The following is a 13,328-nucleotide window of genomic DNA, read 5'->3' on the forward strand; positions in this document are numbered from 1 at the left end:
GCTAATCAATCTCGTTCCCATGGAGTGGAATTTAATGGCGTTACTCAATTCAGATGTTTTTTTTTTTTAACACAACAGCAGTTCACACCCCAAGCGGTTTGAAGCACGTTTGCTTGCATCAAATTATGAAAGCATAGATTTACAAAAATCGACATTGAGATGAATTATTAATTGTCCTTTCACATTTTTCAGCTACCACACAAATCATCACGTTCAGCGCTGAAGTTTCTGCCTCATGCCGTTCCCCTTGCCCTTATGTCATGCTGTTATGGGAGATCTGCTGTTTCAGACAGTGCCATTTTTTTTTATTACATGCTATCGTAGCGTTGTGGATATGGGGCTAGACGACGGTCACCAACAACGCCACTTTAGGACTTGCACCTAAAGATATAGTTTTCCCTTTGGTCCCCAGCTCGCTTTAGCGGGTTTCCCACCCACAGGTCCGCTCACAATGATGACCAGCACAGCATTTACTACATACAAAAGTCTTTATTTAACCCTAAAACAAGCTTCCACTAAAAACACACCTTAGAACGAATTAACCAAGGTTTAGACAAATGTGGTGGGAGCTACTGTTAAAGCAACAAAGAAATATAAACGCACCCAAACTAAAGTCTAAACAAAACTCACAAAGGAAAACATGCAGAATAACTAAACAGTTCCCCACCACCCGCCAGAATAACCCCAATCAATACGGACACACACATGCAATGCAGGAAGCTAACAACCTAGTAAAAAAAAGATCTATAACAAAATAAACACAAACAAAGAGGCAAGGCAGTGACCCTCCACGCCAACCTGAGTTAAAATAAACCCCGGCCATTAAGAGCATTACCCAGAGATGTCATGGAACAGTGTTAACGGATTCAGTTCTACCTGCCTTCAAGATGACCACACCCAGCCGGCTCACTCCCTCTGGCTCCCTTCAGCCGGACGGTGGAGAGTGAGGCCGGGAAGGGGGGCAGGGGAAACGCCTATACACGCCCCGCCCCATCAGTGGCAATGGATTACAGGTGCTTCCACACCTGCCTGCTAATTACCGCCAATCACCCGGTTACACTATATTCGCAAACATGCCTTGTTTTAATTTTTCTTTTTTAAATCATAGAGCTCTCGTACTTTGGTCATTTGCATTGTAGGAGCATTCAGATTTTAGCATGTAGCTCAGACCACTGCTGTTGCTGGGATGGCTGAAGTCTCATGGTGTTTCTTCTCTGTAGTATAATTAGTTTTTTTCTCATTCTTGAGAAACTGCACAATTGCCTCTATAAAGGAGGTAGAGCTTCCCGTCAGACACTAATTTATCAGGACTGAACAAAAACTACTCGACGCAAGGAAGAACAAATTAAACAGTAGAGTGGGTCTGGGTCCTGGTCCAAGGTGTTTATTTTCCTTCCACAATTTTATTTGTTACACATAAATTACATGACAGATTTTGATGATGTTAATCTGGATTCAATCTAAATTAAACCAATGTGCTTCTAAAAAAATACTAAGGTGTGTTCAGGAAAGCCGACAGAAACAAGAGCTGTGACACAATGCAGCAGTGAGGTGTGTTCTGTTTAATACTGGATCTGTAAGAGTACAATGTCCTTAAATACATGACACAACCTTTTAAAAGAATGAGGCTTCGATTATGCTCTGACCGTTAGAGTAATCCCTTTGACTTCAGTGTCTTTCAAATCTCATAGAACAAAATACACCAGCAATGATGCACGGAACGCAACAAGCCATATTTATTCCTGTATCAGTGTTTATGCATGCATTTGTGTTTGCTTTAGAAAGGCCACACACTATTTACTGGTTCTCTCTCTCTCTCTCTCTCTCTCTCTCTCTCTCTCTCTCGTACACACAGATCTCATGACATTTCAGTGATGGTATTATAGCGGTTTCTGACATAAGTTCTGAAGCAACCGGCCTTTTGAACCTCAGGGGAAATGTGATTGACATTCTTCCAAATAAATGGACCAGATAGAGAACATAAGAGGCTTGAAAAACAGATCTGGGAACGTGGTGGACAATAGGTGGACGGGATGACGTGGCAGTGATTCAGAGCAGGAGGTCTGTGACTGAAGGCAGCAGCTCTGCCAAGTCCGACTCAACGTTGGCCATTTGAGTGACAGGGTTGCCACGGAGATCAAGGCGCTTCAGCTTGGGGCAAGAGGCCAGTGGCCGAAGATCTGCTAAAGTAGAGATATCTGTGTATTTAGGTTAAAGAGAAAGCTTTCCTGTGTGTTCTGTCGAGTATCAGCAGCACAATTAGAGGGGAATCCAACCGGACACGCTGACTGAACCTTGGTGAAAATATTAAATCACTTTAAACAGCCTCAGTAGCACAAGCTGCAAACCCAATTGCATTCTCATCCTTCAGGAGAAGTGAAGCACGGGCAGGAAGGAGCCTGCAGCGATGCCGCGTAGTTAAGCATCTCGTCCGTGCCCTAATTATGTTACGTGAAAGTGCAGCACGGATTGTATTTAAGTTTCAGGTGCAAACTAATTATTCATGCATCGAGTTGAACACTCGCGTTATTGCTGCAATATGCCGAACACGGTAAACCCCATCCTCGTGTGCAGTACCTCTACATTACTCCGGTGACACACCATCAGCCGCCATTTCATGCATCTTAAATCACTAGTGCACAAACAATGTACAGAGTTGGAAGGGAAATTATACATGTTATGTTAGGTTCACTGGCAAAATACACAATTGATCTGCTGTTTATAATAAACAAACCACCTAAGGATGTGTTTTAGTAAATTAGAACATAAAACGCTATTTTTCCTGACTACTAGTCTGAAAATTAATCAACCCCTGAATGATAAGCATCTCTGTTATTTTTAGAGACCCCTTAGCTGCTATGACCTGCAGCAAATGTCATACATCTCCAGACACTAGCTTGTGACACCTTGCATGAAGAATCTTAGCCCATTCGTCGTGAACAAAGGCTTCATATTCCTGGTTTATGTGCTGCGCCAACATTCTTCAAATCCCACCAGAGACTTCCTACTGGATTCAGGTCAGGTGCCTGTAATGCCTCTATAATGATCCAGACCTTCTTCTGAAAGGTAAGCCTTAATGTTTGTTTGGGATCATTGTCCCTTTAAAATGTCAAATAATGCCCAAAAATTCAGGTTCCTCACAGAAGGTGAGATTTACTCCTCAAGGATTTCTTGATACTTGATGGAATCTACCTAAACCCTTTAAACACTTCAGGTTTCCAGTCCTGAAGGAGCAAAGCAGCCCCGGAGCATCACAGAGCCACCTCCATGCTTCAGTACCTGCAGCATATGCTTATTTTCTTTCCACTCCAGATCCGTAGACACCAAATGTTCCACTTTTGTTGCAATTCACAGATCAACATCCCAAAATTACTGCATCTTATATACTGTAGATGGACTTGGCTGTTAGAATGTTTTTGGGCCAGCAGGGGTGAATATCTAGGAGATGGGGCATTGACCCTGCAGCACAGTGTGTATAAATAGCTTTACTGTACGGAACTTCACTTCCTGCTGCGGCTGAGTGTTTCGAGAGGTCTTTTCCCACCTGATTCCGTAATAATCTGTTGGCAGCAGCTGATAAATATTGCATTTTGTCAATAAATCTAATACAGATTATTTAGTTTATAAATTTGCTTCACCTTTTAAACCTCTATACCGCAGGATTAAGGCAGATCCAGATTGGCATACTATCCAAAAAAACAAACGGGAATATGAAGGACTTGATTTCAGGATACTGTTGTTCTTCAAGAGGACTTCTTCCAATTTGGGAAGTTGATTAACTCCTTCCAAGGTTACTATTAAGTTGTTATCAGCCTCCAAAACCTGAAAGTGTGACGTAATATTGAAGAAGAAGAAAAATAATTATTTGCCTCTTTGTAATCTGGTGTGGAACACTCAAAGTAAACTATGGTGGATTCTGATTGCAGCTTTATCACCTCAAGGCACTGCAACATGGCAAACTGAGGAGGCAGCCGATCCAGCCGATTAGAAGACAGATCGATATGGGTGACCAACAACAGCTGGTCCAGGTGGCATAAGGAGGTCAAGTTCTGTTTAAACAACACAGGAGAGCAAAACCTTCTCAGCTACATGAAAGAATGCTTCAAAATTATTTCATGTTAAGCATCAGAATGTTTTCTTTATCATTCTGAACCAACCTTGTCAGAAATACTGAAGACACGGACTTCGGCGTACTCCATTTTCAGGATGGTGTTCTCGATCATAAACTTGCTACACAGGTCACTGTAATACGCGGCGCGCATGGAATCCACTTCCTGAGAGAGAGAGAAAGAGCCCCCAGTTCATAGTATGTCTATTTTCTGGTCAGCTCATACACTGTAATACAGTTAGTACCCACTTTCAGCGTTAGAAAATGAGCAAGCATCTCCTTTTCATATCCCAGAGGGTCTAGCGCCCTCATGAGGAGGACGATGGTCAGTAAACACCCTGTCGAGACAAGCGGAATGTTACATGAAAACATAATGAAGAGCAGCAGCAGCAAGTTCTCTATTATTATGTGGTGCTGGTGAGTTTGTTAAGTAAAGAGACAGGAGCCATGTGGACGTTCTGCATTAAAGCACACTTACACTTGTTGAGTGGCTCCAGTTCTTGCAGCTGATTGCAGGACTGCAGCTCCGACTGCAACACTGAGGTCTTTTCTACCGAGAGCTCACTCCTACAGATGAAGTTACAGTACTTAAAAAAATATATGTCAATAACTCCACAATGCAATCCTTTTTCTCCCAAGGCAATACCTGAAAAGTCCCTGCTCTGTAGCAGAGTCCCGACACCAGCCCTCAGCTCGCCCTTTGGAAGTTAAAAAGTTCACAGTGTAAGAAAGCTGGAGGAAAAGTGCATGGGAACTGATCCTACGTGAAGATGCACAGAATGCGTCACCTGTGTACAGATTACAGTCTTTGCGAATGTGTTTTTCAGTCCAGTGCACAGTCATGTTGTGCTCATTTGTGATGTTGCTTATGGTTCCAGGAGGAAGATCGCAGATCTGACATCGCGTTAAGTTAAACACTTCTGTAATTATCCTAAACCGGTTTTAGCCATTCCGGTTGACAACAATTCTACAAACAAGTTAATTATATTTCCAAATTTCCCTTATGATCATTCTAGATTTAAATCACTTTTCTTTTTTTTTTCTTTATGATCATAACAGGCAGGACAAAAAGTGAATCCTTATAGAATTCTTCTGACAAAACTACGTGTCCTCTGTGTCATTGTGGGCTGACGACTTTGACAAGATATAAGAAGACAGGAGGTCTGACTTAACATCTATGTTAAAGGAAGCAGTAACATTCCATTAAGCACACTGATGATAAAACTCTTCTTCATGCACATACTGGACGTACCACCGTTATCTCAGCATGTCAGTCATATGTGAAGACTGGCCGAAGAATGTAGAGCCGGTTCAACCTGCAGCACATAGTGCCGCTCGTTTATACCAGCCAATGGAAAAGGATACCCACACAGCGCTGCGTTTCAAGTGAGGATGAACGCTCCTCCACTCCACTCTCTGAGGCTGACCATCGAGGACCAGCAGCAGGCCGACAGACGGCGCCTAACGGAACGGAGGCAGGAAAAGAGGTCACCTATTTACACACAGTTTTAAAACACTTAAATTACAGTTTTAGAATTCATCATGGAGAGCTTTTCTTTCTTTGACAAAAAATGCCTTCTCATCCTTCCGATCTCAGGAGTTGTTTTCTCATATCAGCGATCACATCTCTGTGCATGCACCGCCCATTTTAACAGGCTATTTAAAAGGTTTATAAAACAGTTTTCTTCCCATAAAAACAAAATTATTGCACATTAGCATGCAATTTGCTACTCTCATTGTAAATAAATAACAATGAGAATACTAAACCAATCTACTAGGAGACGTATAAGACACTAAGAGGACTTAAGTAAGATGTGGATAGGAATAATAATTCTTGTTTTTGGTATGTGTTGTGCTGATGTTTGTGAGGACACTGCATTATGAGTGACAGCATGCTTTTAGTTGGGAGACATAAAATGTGGCGCACATTAACAGGCCTGGAGAAGGCGACAGCCACTCTCTCCTCATCCCGACTGACATGCACACAGCTAATCATCTCCTCCCGTTCCGCTGTTGAAAAGACAGAAAATGTAGGATTACGCAACTTGTATTTGATAACAAAGGACAGTAAATCAATTATTCGGTAAAGACAGATTGACATACCTCTTCCAAGCAGCCAGCGATAGTAGAACCAAGCACTCTGGTCATTTGGGTCAGTGAAGAAAGCATTCTGTACAAGCTCATATTCTAAAAAAAACAAAACAAAAAAAACATAATTGGGTTCAATTAGAAGCAAAAACTGCTGAACTGCACATCAAACCATCTGCCGGATCCTGAATGCAGCCAGTGTGAAGCCTCAGACTGCCCCCTGCCGGTCGCTTTAAGGCACTGCTGACTAAACAATCAAGCTACTCCATTGCATAGCTGTTGTTTCTTTAAAGTCTACCTTTAAGGAGTTGCTCCTCACAGACACGATGGGAGTGGGTTTGCGGAGAAGGTGGAAGGGAGGAGTGGGAAGCCTCACGGCATGGAGACGGGGGCTCAGGAGACTCTGGGTGAAGCAGCGGCAATAAGGTGCTTCGATAGTGCCAGCTCGAGTAGTTGGAGAAGTTAGAGCCAATAAGACGATCCGTGAACCCCAATTCCTGATTGACAGGCACACCAAACGACTTCACAACCATCCTGCGATAATCCCAGCAATGAACTGGTGAAGATGGGAGAACACAGAGCGACACATCAAAGGAAACACTCCAGTGGCGTTCTTGGTTCGGATTACATTTTGAGTGAATTATCCAGATGCCTAGACATTTCACACGTTACTCACAGTTGCGGTCATCCAGGCTGAGGCAGCGATCACAAAGGCTCAGCTCCCTGGCCCAGTTTGGTCGAGGCAAGCGTGCCGAGACCCAACCTCGGTGATGCCAGCTGCCGTAGGACTTAGGGTTCACCTTCAGGCACGACTCCAGAAACAACAGCTCAGCTTCATAAACCTTTTGCACTTCATCCTCGTTCCTGGAGCAGAAGAAACAAATCTGGTCAAATATGTGATGCGTTACCATTCAGGAAGTGTCACGCTGACAATCTGTAGTTGATGAGAACAGATAAATATCTAACTTCACAGTCTCCAGGTGCAAAAGAATCTCTCTTCTGTAGTTCCAGAGCGTTGCGAAGTCAGGGTTGGATGACAGAAGCTGTTGGGTCAGCTGGAGTGCTTCGTCGTCACAGACACCCTCCCTCCTCTGCCACACGGGCCAATGGCGGTGGCGTGAGGCAAATACACAGAGCGGCAACCGGGACGGCAGACAGGTTGAGAATTGAGAAGAAAATGTTCAACAAGCTCCAACAATGACCATCTTAATGCAGCACAATATTTGTCACGTGAAGTATACTAGAGCTAAATGATGAGGCTGTTTTTATTATAGGTCAGTCCACCTCCATGCATAACTAGCATGGTGAGCTAGGAAAGGTTTGGTATGTGGTGCATTATACGTTATATAAACCAATAGCAAAGTGTAACCATAAAGAACCTTAGAAAAACAAGCATCTCGTGCAGCCACGTATATCTTCAGTTTCTTCTCGCGCTCCTTTCTTTTCTCCTCCTCCTGCTGTGCTGTGGTTTTAACCTTCACTCGGCCATGCTGTTGAAGAATGCACAAAGCAAAATGTAAAACGAGTAGGGTTCACTCTGAGGGCTAAAGGTCAGAAATTACTGCATTAATCTATAAAGTATGAACACTATATCAGAACTCTATATTTAAAAAGGGTTGGCATCTATTATTAATGTCTTACCATCCTTCCTGTTTGTGATGGTGTCCACAAATGTCCGTTTATAATAGCAAAGGAGTGTTTTTCAAGGTTGATCCTGGATGACGTCCACGTGAACAGACACAGACAGAGAGAGAGAGAGAGAGCGAGAGGTTGAAGTCAGGCATCACAACATTGTAAGTTCGGTCGTGAGCTGGTCATCGTGTCAGTCAGTTTGCAGGTTAGAATAGATCCATCTTAGGTTAGCCTGCCAATTAGCTCTCAAATCAATCACCTAATTCAAGCCAGGGTAGAATAAAAATAATAATTTCATTACTGCTGAAGGTAAACAACAGACGCCTCACCTGTTGACCTCTTTAAACACCCTCCGTATTCGGGACTTGAGTTTTAAGTTTGGAAAAACAAGGTATTCAGGTTGTAGCTTGAAATGTCATGTCACTTCCAGAATCTCTAATGCTACAATTTTACTTCCGCTTCACTTCCGTCGCGTGCTGATGACGTCAGATTTCTCGCGTTTCTCCCGAAGGACACGTTAAAATTAGATATTACAGACAATACCCTTTTCAATGCAGGATTTTCACTCACTGTTAAAGTTTATGTGCGGAAATCGACTGGAATTCACCAAAGAGTGATTTCGCAAACGGAAATGAATGAGAGTAAATTGAGCTAAAGTGTAAAATATATATTTTCATCTATTTCTGCACACAAAAAAGCCTAAATGAGATTGTATTTTATGCAAACAACAGTCTTGATTAGCCTATATGTCAGAACTGAAATGAAAAATACTATTGTATTTGTAAAAAAAAAATTAAAAGCCACATTTTTTCAGTCATTTTAATACAGAAAGTGTATGAAACACAGTTTATTCTGCGGAATTGTAAAGATGAAAATTCCTTAATGAACAAACCGTGAGCAAACAGATGCAATAAAGAATATTGAATACTGAGAGATCTGTCTGGAAAAAAGTCACATGGCCAGAATGATCTTAAATCCAATTGATGATCATCCATCCAGCCATTAATCCATTTTCTTGTAGATGAGACGCTTGATCCTCCTCGCGGGTCACGGGTGTTGCTGGAGCCTATTCCAGGTGACTATATGGGCGAGAGGCGGGGTACATCCGGAATGCTTCACCAGCACATCTCGGGGGGCCACACAAAGACAGACAGACAAACCACTCATGCACACAGTTTGTAAAAGTTTTACAACTTTTTGGTAAAACTCTCCTTGACTTTATCATTTGTTTCTATTTATGCTGAATAGTTTAGAAGCTTTTTTCACCTGTGCCTAATTGTGGCTTTGCTTGTTGGCAGAATTCAGCAAAAACTATTCCACCAATTTTTAAATACATTGGTGGGTGTGGGGGGCCATGGGCCACGAAAGAACCTTTCATATTTCGGTCTCCCCTGGATAAAAGGCTGCTTCTTGGAAGATGGAAAACTTGACACCAGTCAATTTTTGCTCCACATGTGACGTAATAGAAAGTGACTCTTTGACCAAATGTCATGTTTTCACTCATTTTGTGAAGCAGCTTTCTTGGTTTGATGATAATACATTTTGTTAGGAAACTTGCAAAGAAACCTTCACAGAAGAAAGTATTCAGGAGGTGTTCTGAGGGTCGTAACCTCATCAGGTGTCTGCTGCTTCTGATGTCTGACAGTCAAGGAATGCTTTTGTAGACTGGTATTTGTGTTGCTCCTGTGGGATTTTATGGAAGTTATTTTTGGTTTTATTGAAACCAAACAAGTGAAACCTTTTCAGAATGACACTGACCCAAAAATAAATCATTTTTTGGCAACATTAACAAGAAGCTAGAAGAGAAAAAAAGAAAAATTCCATCTAAATCCATCTGAATGACTCATCATCTCCCACTGCCACTCGTGCTGTGCGATTCGTGACAAAGAATGTGACACAGAAATGTAAAATAAATTGACTGACAAGAGTAAATTTAAATATTTTATATTGAGAGCACACAAGAAAAAAATATTTACCTTCTTGCTAACTTATTATACTTATACTTATTATACTTGCTTTAAGTAACTCGGTTCCATGTTTTTGTTTGCGCCGTTATCAAACTGTTATATTGAAGTACAGTATATAGAAGTTTTTATTAATTTACTTGACCTTGTTTAAATGTAATTGGGTCAGTACGCAACACATTAATACCAGAAACAACTCATTCATCTTACCACAAATTACAGCTTTGGAATAGAGAACCAACAGTTAAGAGTACCGGTACTGTATTTATTTTTTTAAGTGCCATAAAAACACTAATATACATACTGGTACTTTAATGCTTAACTGATGAACAGATCATCACTAGTAAATTAATGACTAATAAATAACTAAGCCACAAATCTCCTCAATTCTGAAGTACAAAGTACTCAGTTGAAAAAAATATATATTTTATTGTATCAGAAAGTTTTTTTATTCACTTCAAACATTTTTTTCTCCCTCAAATGTATGTCTTACACCTCTGTTTTACATTCTCAAATCTAATCTGAACTAAATTAAACTCTTGAATTTACCAGCAAACATACAAAGAAAAGCTTTATTGACTATATCCAGTACAGGGACATATGTACATTAAAAGAATATCAAAGATCCTTGTGGAACCCCTTGAAGAAGATGGATACTCTGAATTAATTTCCAACAAATTGTTCTTGCATTTGGAGCAGCATTGACTGAATTAGCTCAATGTCTTCATTCATTATATATTTTCTCAACAGTTCAAGCGAGTGAGTCTTAAGTACCAGGGTATAACTGTTTATCCAGCAGCGAGGACATTTCTATCCAGGAAAGGTCCCACTGCACTTCTGTTGTATCCTGCTTGGTTGCTGGAAGCTCCACTGCTGGTTGACCCTCTTTGGAAACAGGCCAACAACTACGGGTGCAAATCATCTGGTACCTTTACATGAATATATAACAGTCAGCAAAGCATTTGCTCGGCTGCCTCTTTCAATTGTGAATGCTGCCAAAATGTGATAGCTGTCAAGGGATATTAGAAAGTGGGAAGTGGGATGAAGATTTGATTGATAATGTGACTAACCTGTAGTGACAAACTAAGCAAACAGTTAGAGGAATGAGGAACAAGAGCACGAATGCGCATGGGACCGCCCATTTCCAGGAGCCTGATGAAGAGGAAAAGTTATATTAGTGTGAATGTTGCAGATGGTGCATCACAGACACATAAAGATGAACAATTTGTTTGTCGTCCATCCTCGTTAAATGATGACTCATTAGTAAACGTTCATCGATGCTTTCATAAGAAATGGACATCATGGGCTCTTCCCTCGAGATCATGCGGAATGAATCCATTAACAGAAGGAAATGTTTTACCACTCCAGGATGCAGTCCCATTCGTTGAAGTGAAGTCACCTAAATTGACGATGGGCATTTGTCACTGAGCAGCAGGGATATATATTATACTATATTTAAGCAGAATTATCATCACATAGCTGACCTTGGGCCAGTCTTACTGACAACCAACTTTCCGGACTTTCCATCTTTGTGTCCTGGGATGCACACTTGTAGAAGCCTTCATCTTCCCGTGTCACATTCTCAATTGTCATCTTCATCGTTCTGTCTGAAGACCAGGACGTGTGAGTGAAGACTTGGGCTCCATTTTTAAAGAATGTTGTTTCACTGTGGTTGTCTGTAGAGTGCTGACAATGCAAGACCACTTCATTGCCCTCGAGCACTGGGAAAGCAGGAGCCTTCATGATGATGGTGCCAGCTGTTGTAAAACGTAGGTGCAGTGAACACAACATATGAATTTTATTTACAGTATAGCTAAATAAACCACTGTTACTCACCGCTTACTGTGATGCTGACTCCGTTGCTGCGACCCTCAGCGCCCTCGCACCAGTACAACCCACTGCTCCCACCGACAGCAGTGAACACACAGGCGCCAGACTTCTCTGCACTAACAACCCCCCCAAGTGGTGAACACTGGTCTGCGTAGAGCGCTCTCTTCCTCACTCTCCGTCCCAGAGAGAACTGCCTCAGCATCCACCCTGATGAGTTAGACTGAGACACGGGGCACTGCACAGTGAAAAGCTCCCCTCTGAAGAACTGCCTGGTGCTGGGAGTTAAAGTCATCGAGGGAGGGGGCAGCTCTGAAAGAGAAGAAGAGCCGCAGTTGTTTCATGCTGGTGTCCAACGAACCAAATCCAATGTTGCACTTTAACTAGAAAGGGCCTCTTAAGCCCCTTTTACTAGAACCTGCAGGCAAAGGCTGGGCTGGTGGTAAGTCTGAAGGAGCAGTACAACAAATGCAAGGCAATGGCAGACAGATTCATGCATCAGCCAAGCTGTTGATAAATGGAAAATCAGATAAGACGATGCAGCTCGAGATATACAAGCAGCCTGAACAGGCTTCCGTCCATCAGTGGTTGTTCTGCCTGCCTTTCATGCCCATAGGACTTTATTTGTCCAGCTGAATTAATAGATCAATTTAAAACATAATTTTGTGTATTCTATATTGGTGGTTTTCAAAGTGGAGTTTGCTGAATCCTAGGGGTTCTTGAAGTGTGTCCATGGAGAATGACATTTTCATAGGGGATAGTAGACCATAAAAAAAACGTGTATTGATTTTCTTTATGATGAGAAAACAAATCACTCAGTTCATTGTGGCTATTAGGATCTGTGGATGCCCTACCAGGTTACAGAGGGTTAAGTGGTAATGTGATATTACATGTAGAAGTTATAAATTCATAAACTGCAGATATAAACTTTGTGGACGCTGTGGACGCGTGTTCAGACTTTCTGTTGAATGCCGCATGAACCTGATGCCTCGCTGCAGAGCTTCCAGCTCCTCCTACTCACCTGACACGCTGACTGTGGCCAGCTGGCTATGGAGCACCACCACAGAGGTGGCGTTGTCCTGCCTCCCCTCGGCTCGGCAGCAGTAACCGCCCGCGTCCTCCCTCGTTACCGCGATGATGGAGTAGGTGTCACCGGAGACCAGGTGCCTGGGGTTTGGGCTGGCTGCGGGGTCTACTTTGTGCCTGAGCCATTGGTAGCTCCACACGAAACTGGAGTTTGACCTTACTGTGCACTGCAGCAACACACACTCACCAAGGTAGACGTGTGACCCCGGAGGCCACGCGGACACACTGACGTTCACAGTCTCTGCAGGGAGACAAGGAAATCCACGATGGCTTGTGGTTTTCCATGCGAGTGTGTTTACACTTGTGTGCGTGTGCTATTTGTTAGCTGTCTTTGCCCGTACCTTCTGATGTCGAGACTTGGAGAACAAATGCAGCTACACCTGAAATACAGAGAGACTGCTTGACACGAACGGCTCACACACCCACACATCTCCGTGCTACCGCAGCTTGTTCCTGCCACATTGGTGTCAGTTTGGCTTGTCAACAGTCTGCATGAATACCACAGATGGTTTGCCCCCCCCCCCCACAGGGCAGTCGCAGTCGTGGTCCACTGAAGATTTTTGAAATATATATATATAACAAAGAGAATTCTTCTCTGCAGAAGATTTAATGCATGTATCACC

The 13,328-nt window shown here is 42.5% G+C and overlaps 1 protein-coding gene across 1 annotated transcript; it reads right to left on the bottom strand.

Moving 5' to 3' along the window:
• Window positions 1-1,358: 1,358 nt before the first annotated feature.
• Window positions 1,359-7,859, bottom strand: rabggta (Rab geranylgeranyltransferase subunit alpha). The gene is made up of 16 exons (XM_068743416.1): window positions 7,838-7,859; window positions 7,576-7,686; window positions 7,163-7,287; window positions 6,873-7,060; window positions 6,495-6,752; window positions 6,212-6,295; window positions 6,036-6,118; window positions 5,474-5,569; window positions 4,897-5,002; window positions 4,755-4,806; window positions 4,587-4,675; window positions 4,358-4,446; window positions 4,158-4,274; window positions 3,936-4,049; window positions 3,720-3,822; window positions 1,359-2,183 (listed from the first exon to the last, which is right to left on the bottom strand). Exons 1-16 carry the CDS (start codon window positions 7,838-7,840, stop codon window positions 2,050-2,052), a joined length of 1,752 nt encoding a protein of 583 aa, XP_068599517.1. The 5' UTR covers window positions 7,841-7,859; the 3' UTR covers window positions 1,359-2,049.
• Window positions 7,860-13,328: the final 5,469 nt, after the last annotated feature.

Source organism: Brachionichthys hirsutus, chromosome 9 (genome assembly GCF_040956055.1).
Source record: "Brachionichthys hirsutus isolate HB-005 chromosome 9, CSIRO-AGI_Bhir_v1, whole genome shotgun sequence".
NCBI lineage: Eukaryota > Metazoa > Chordata > Actinopteri > Lophiiformes > Brachionichthyidae > Brachionichthys > Brachionichthys hirsutus.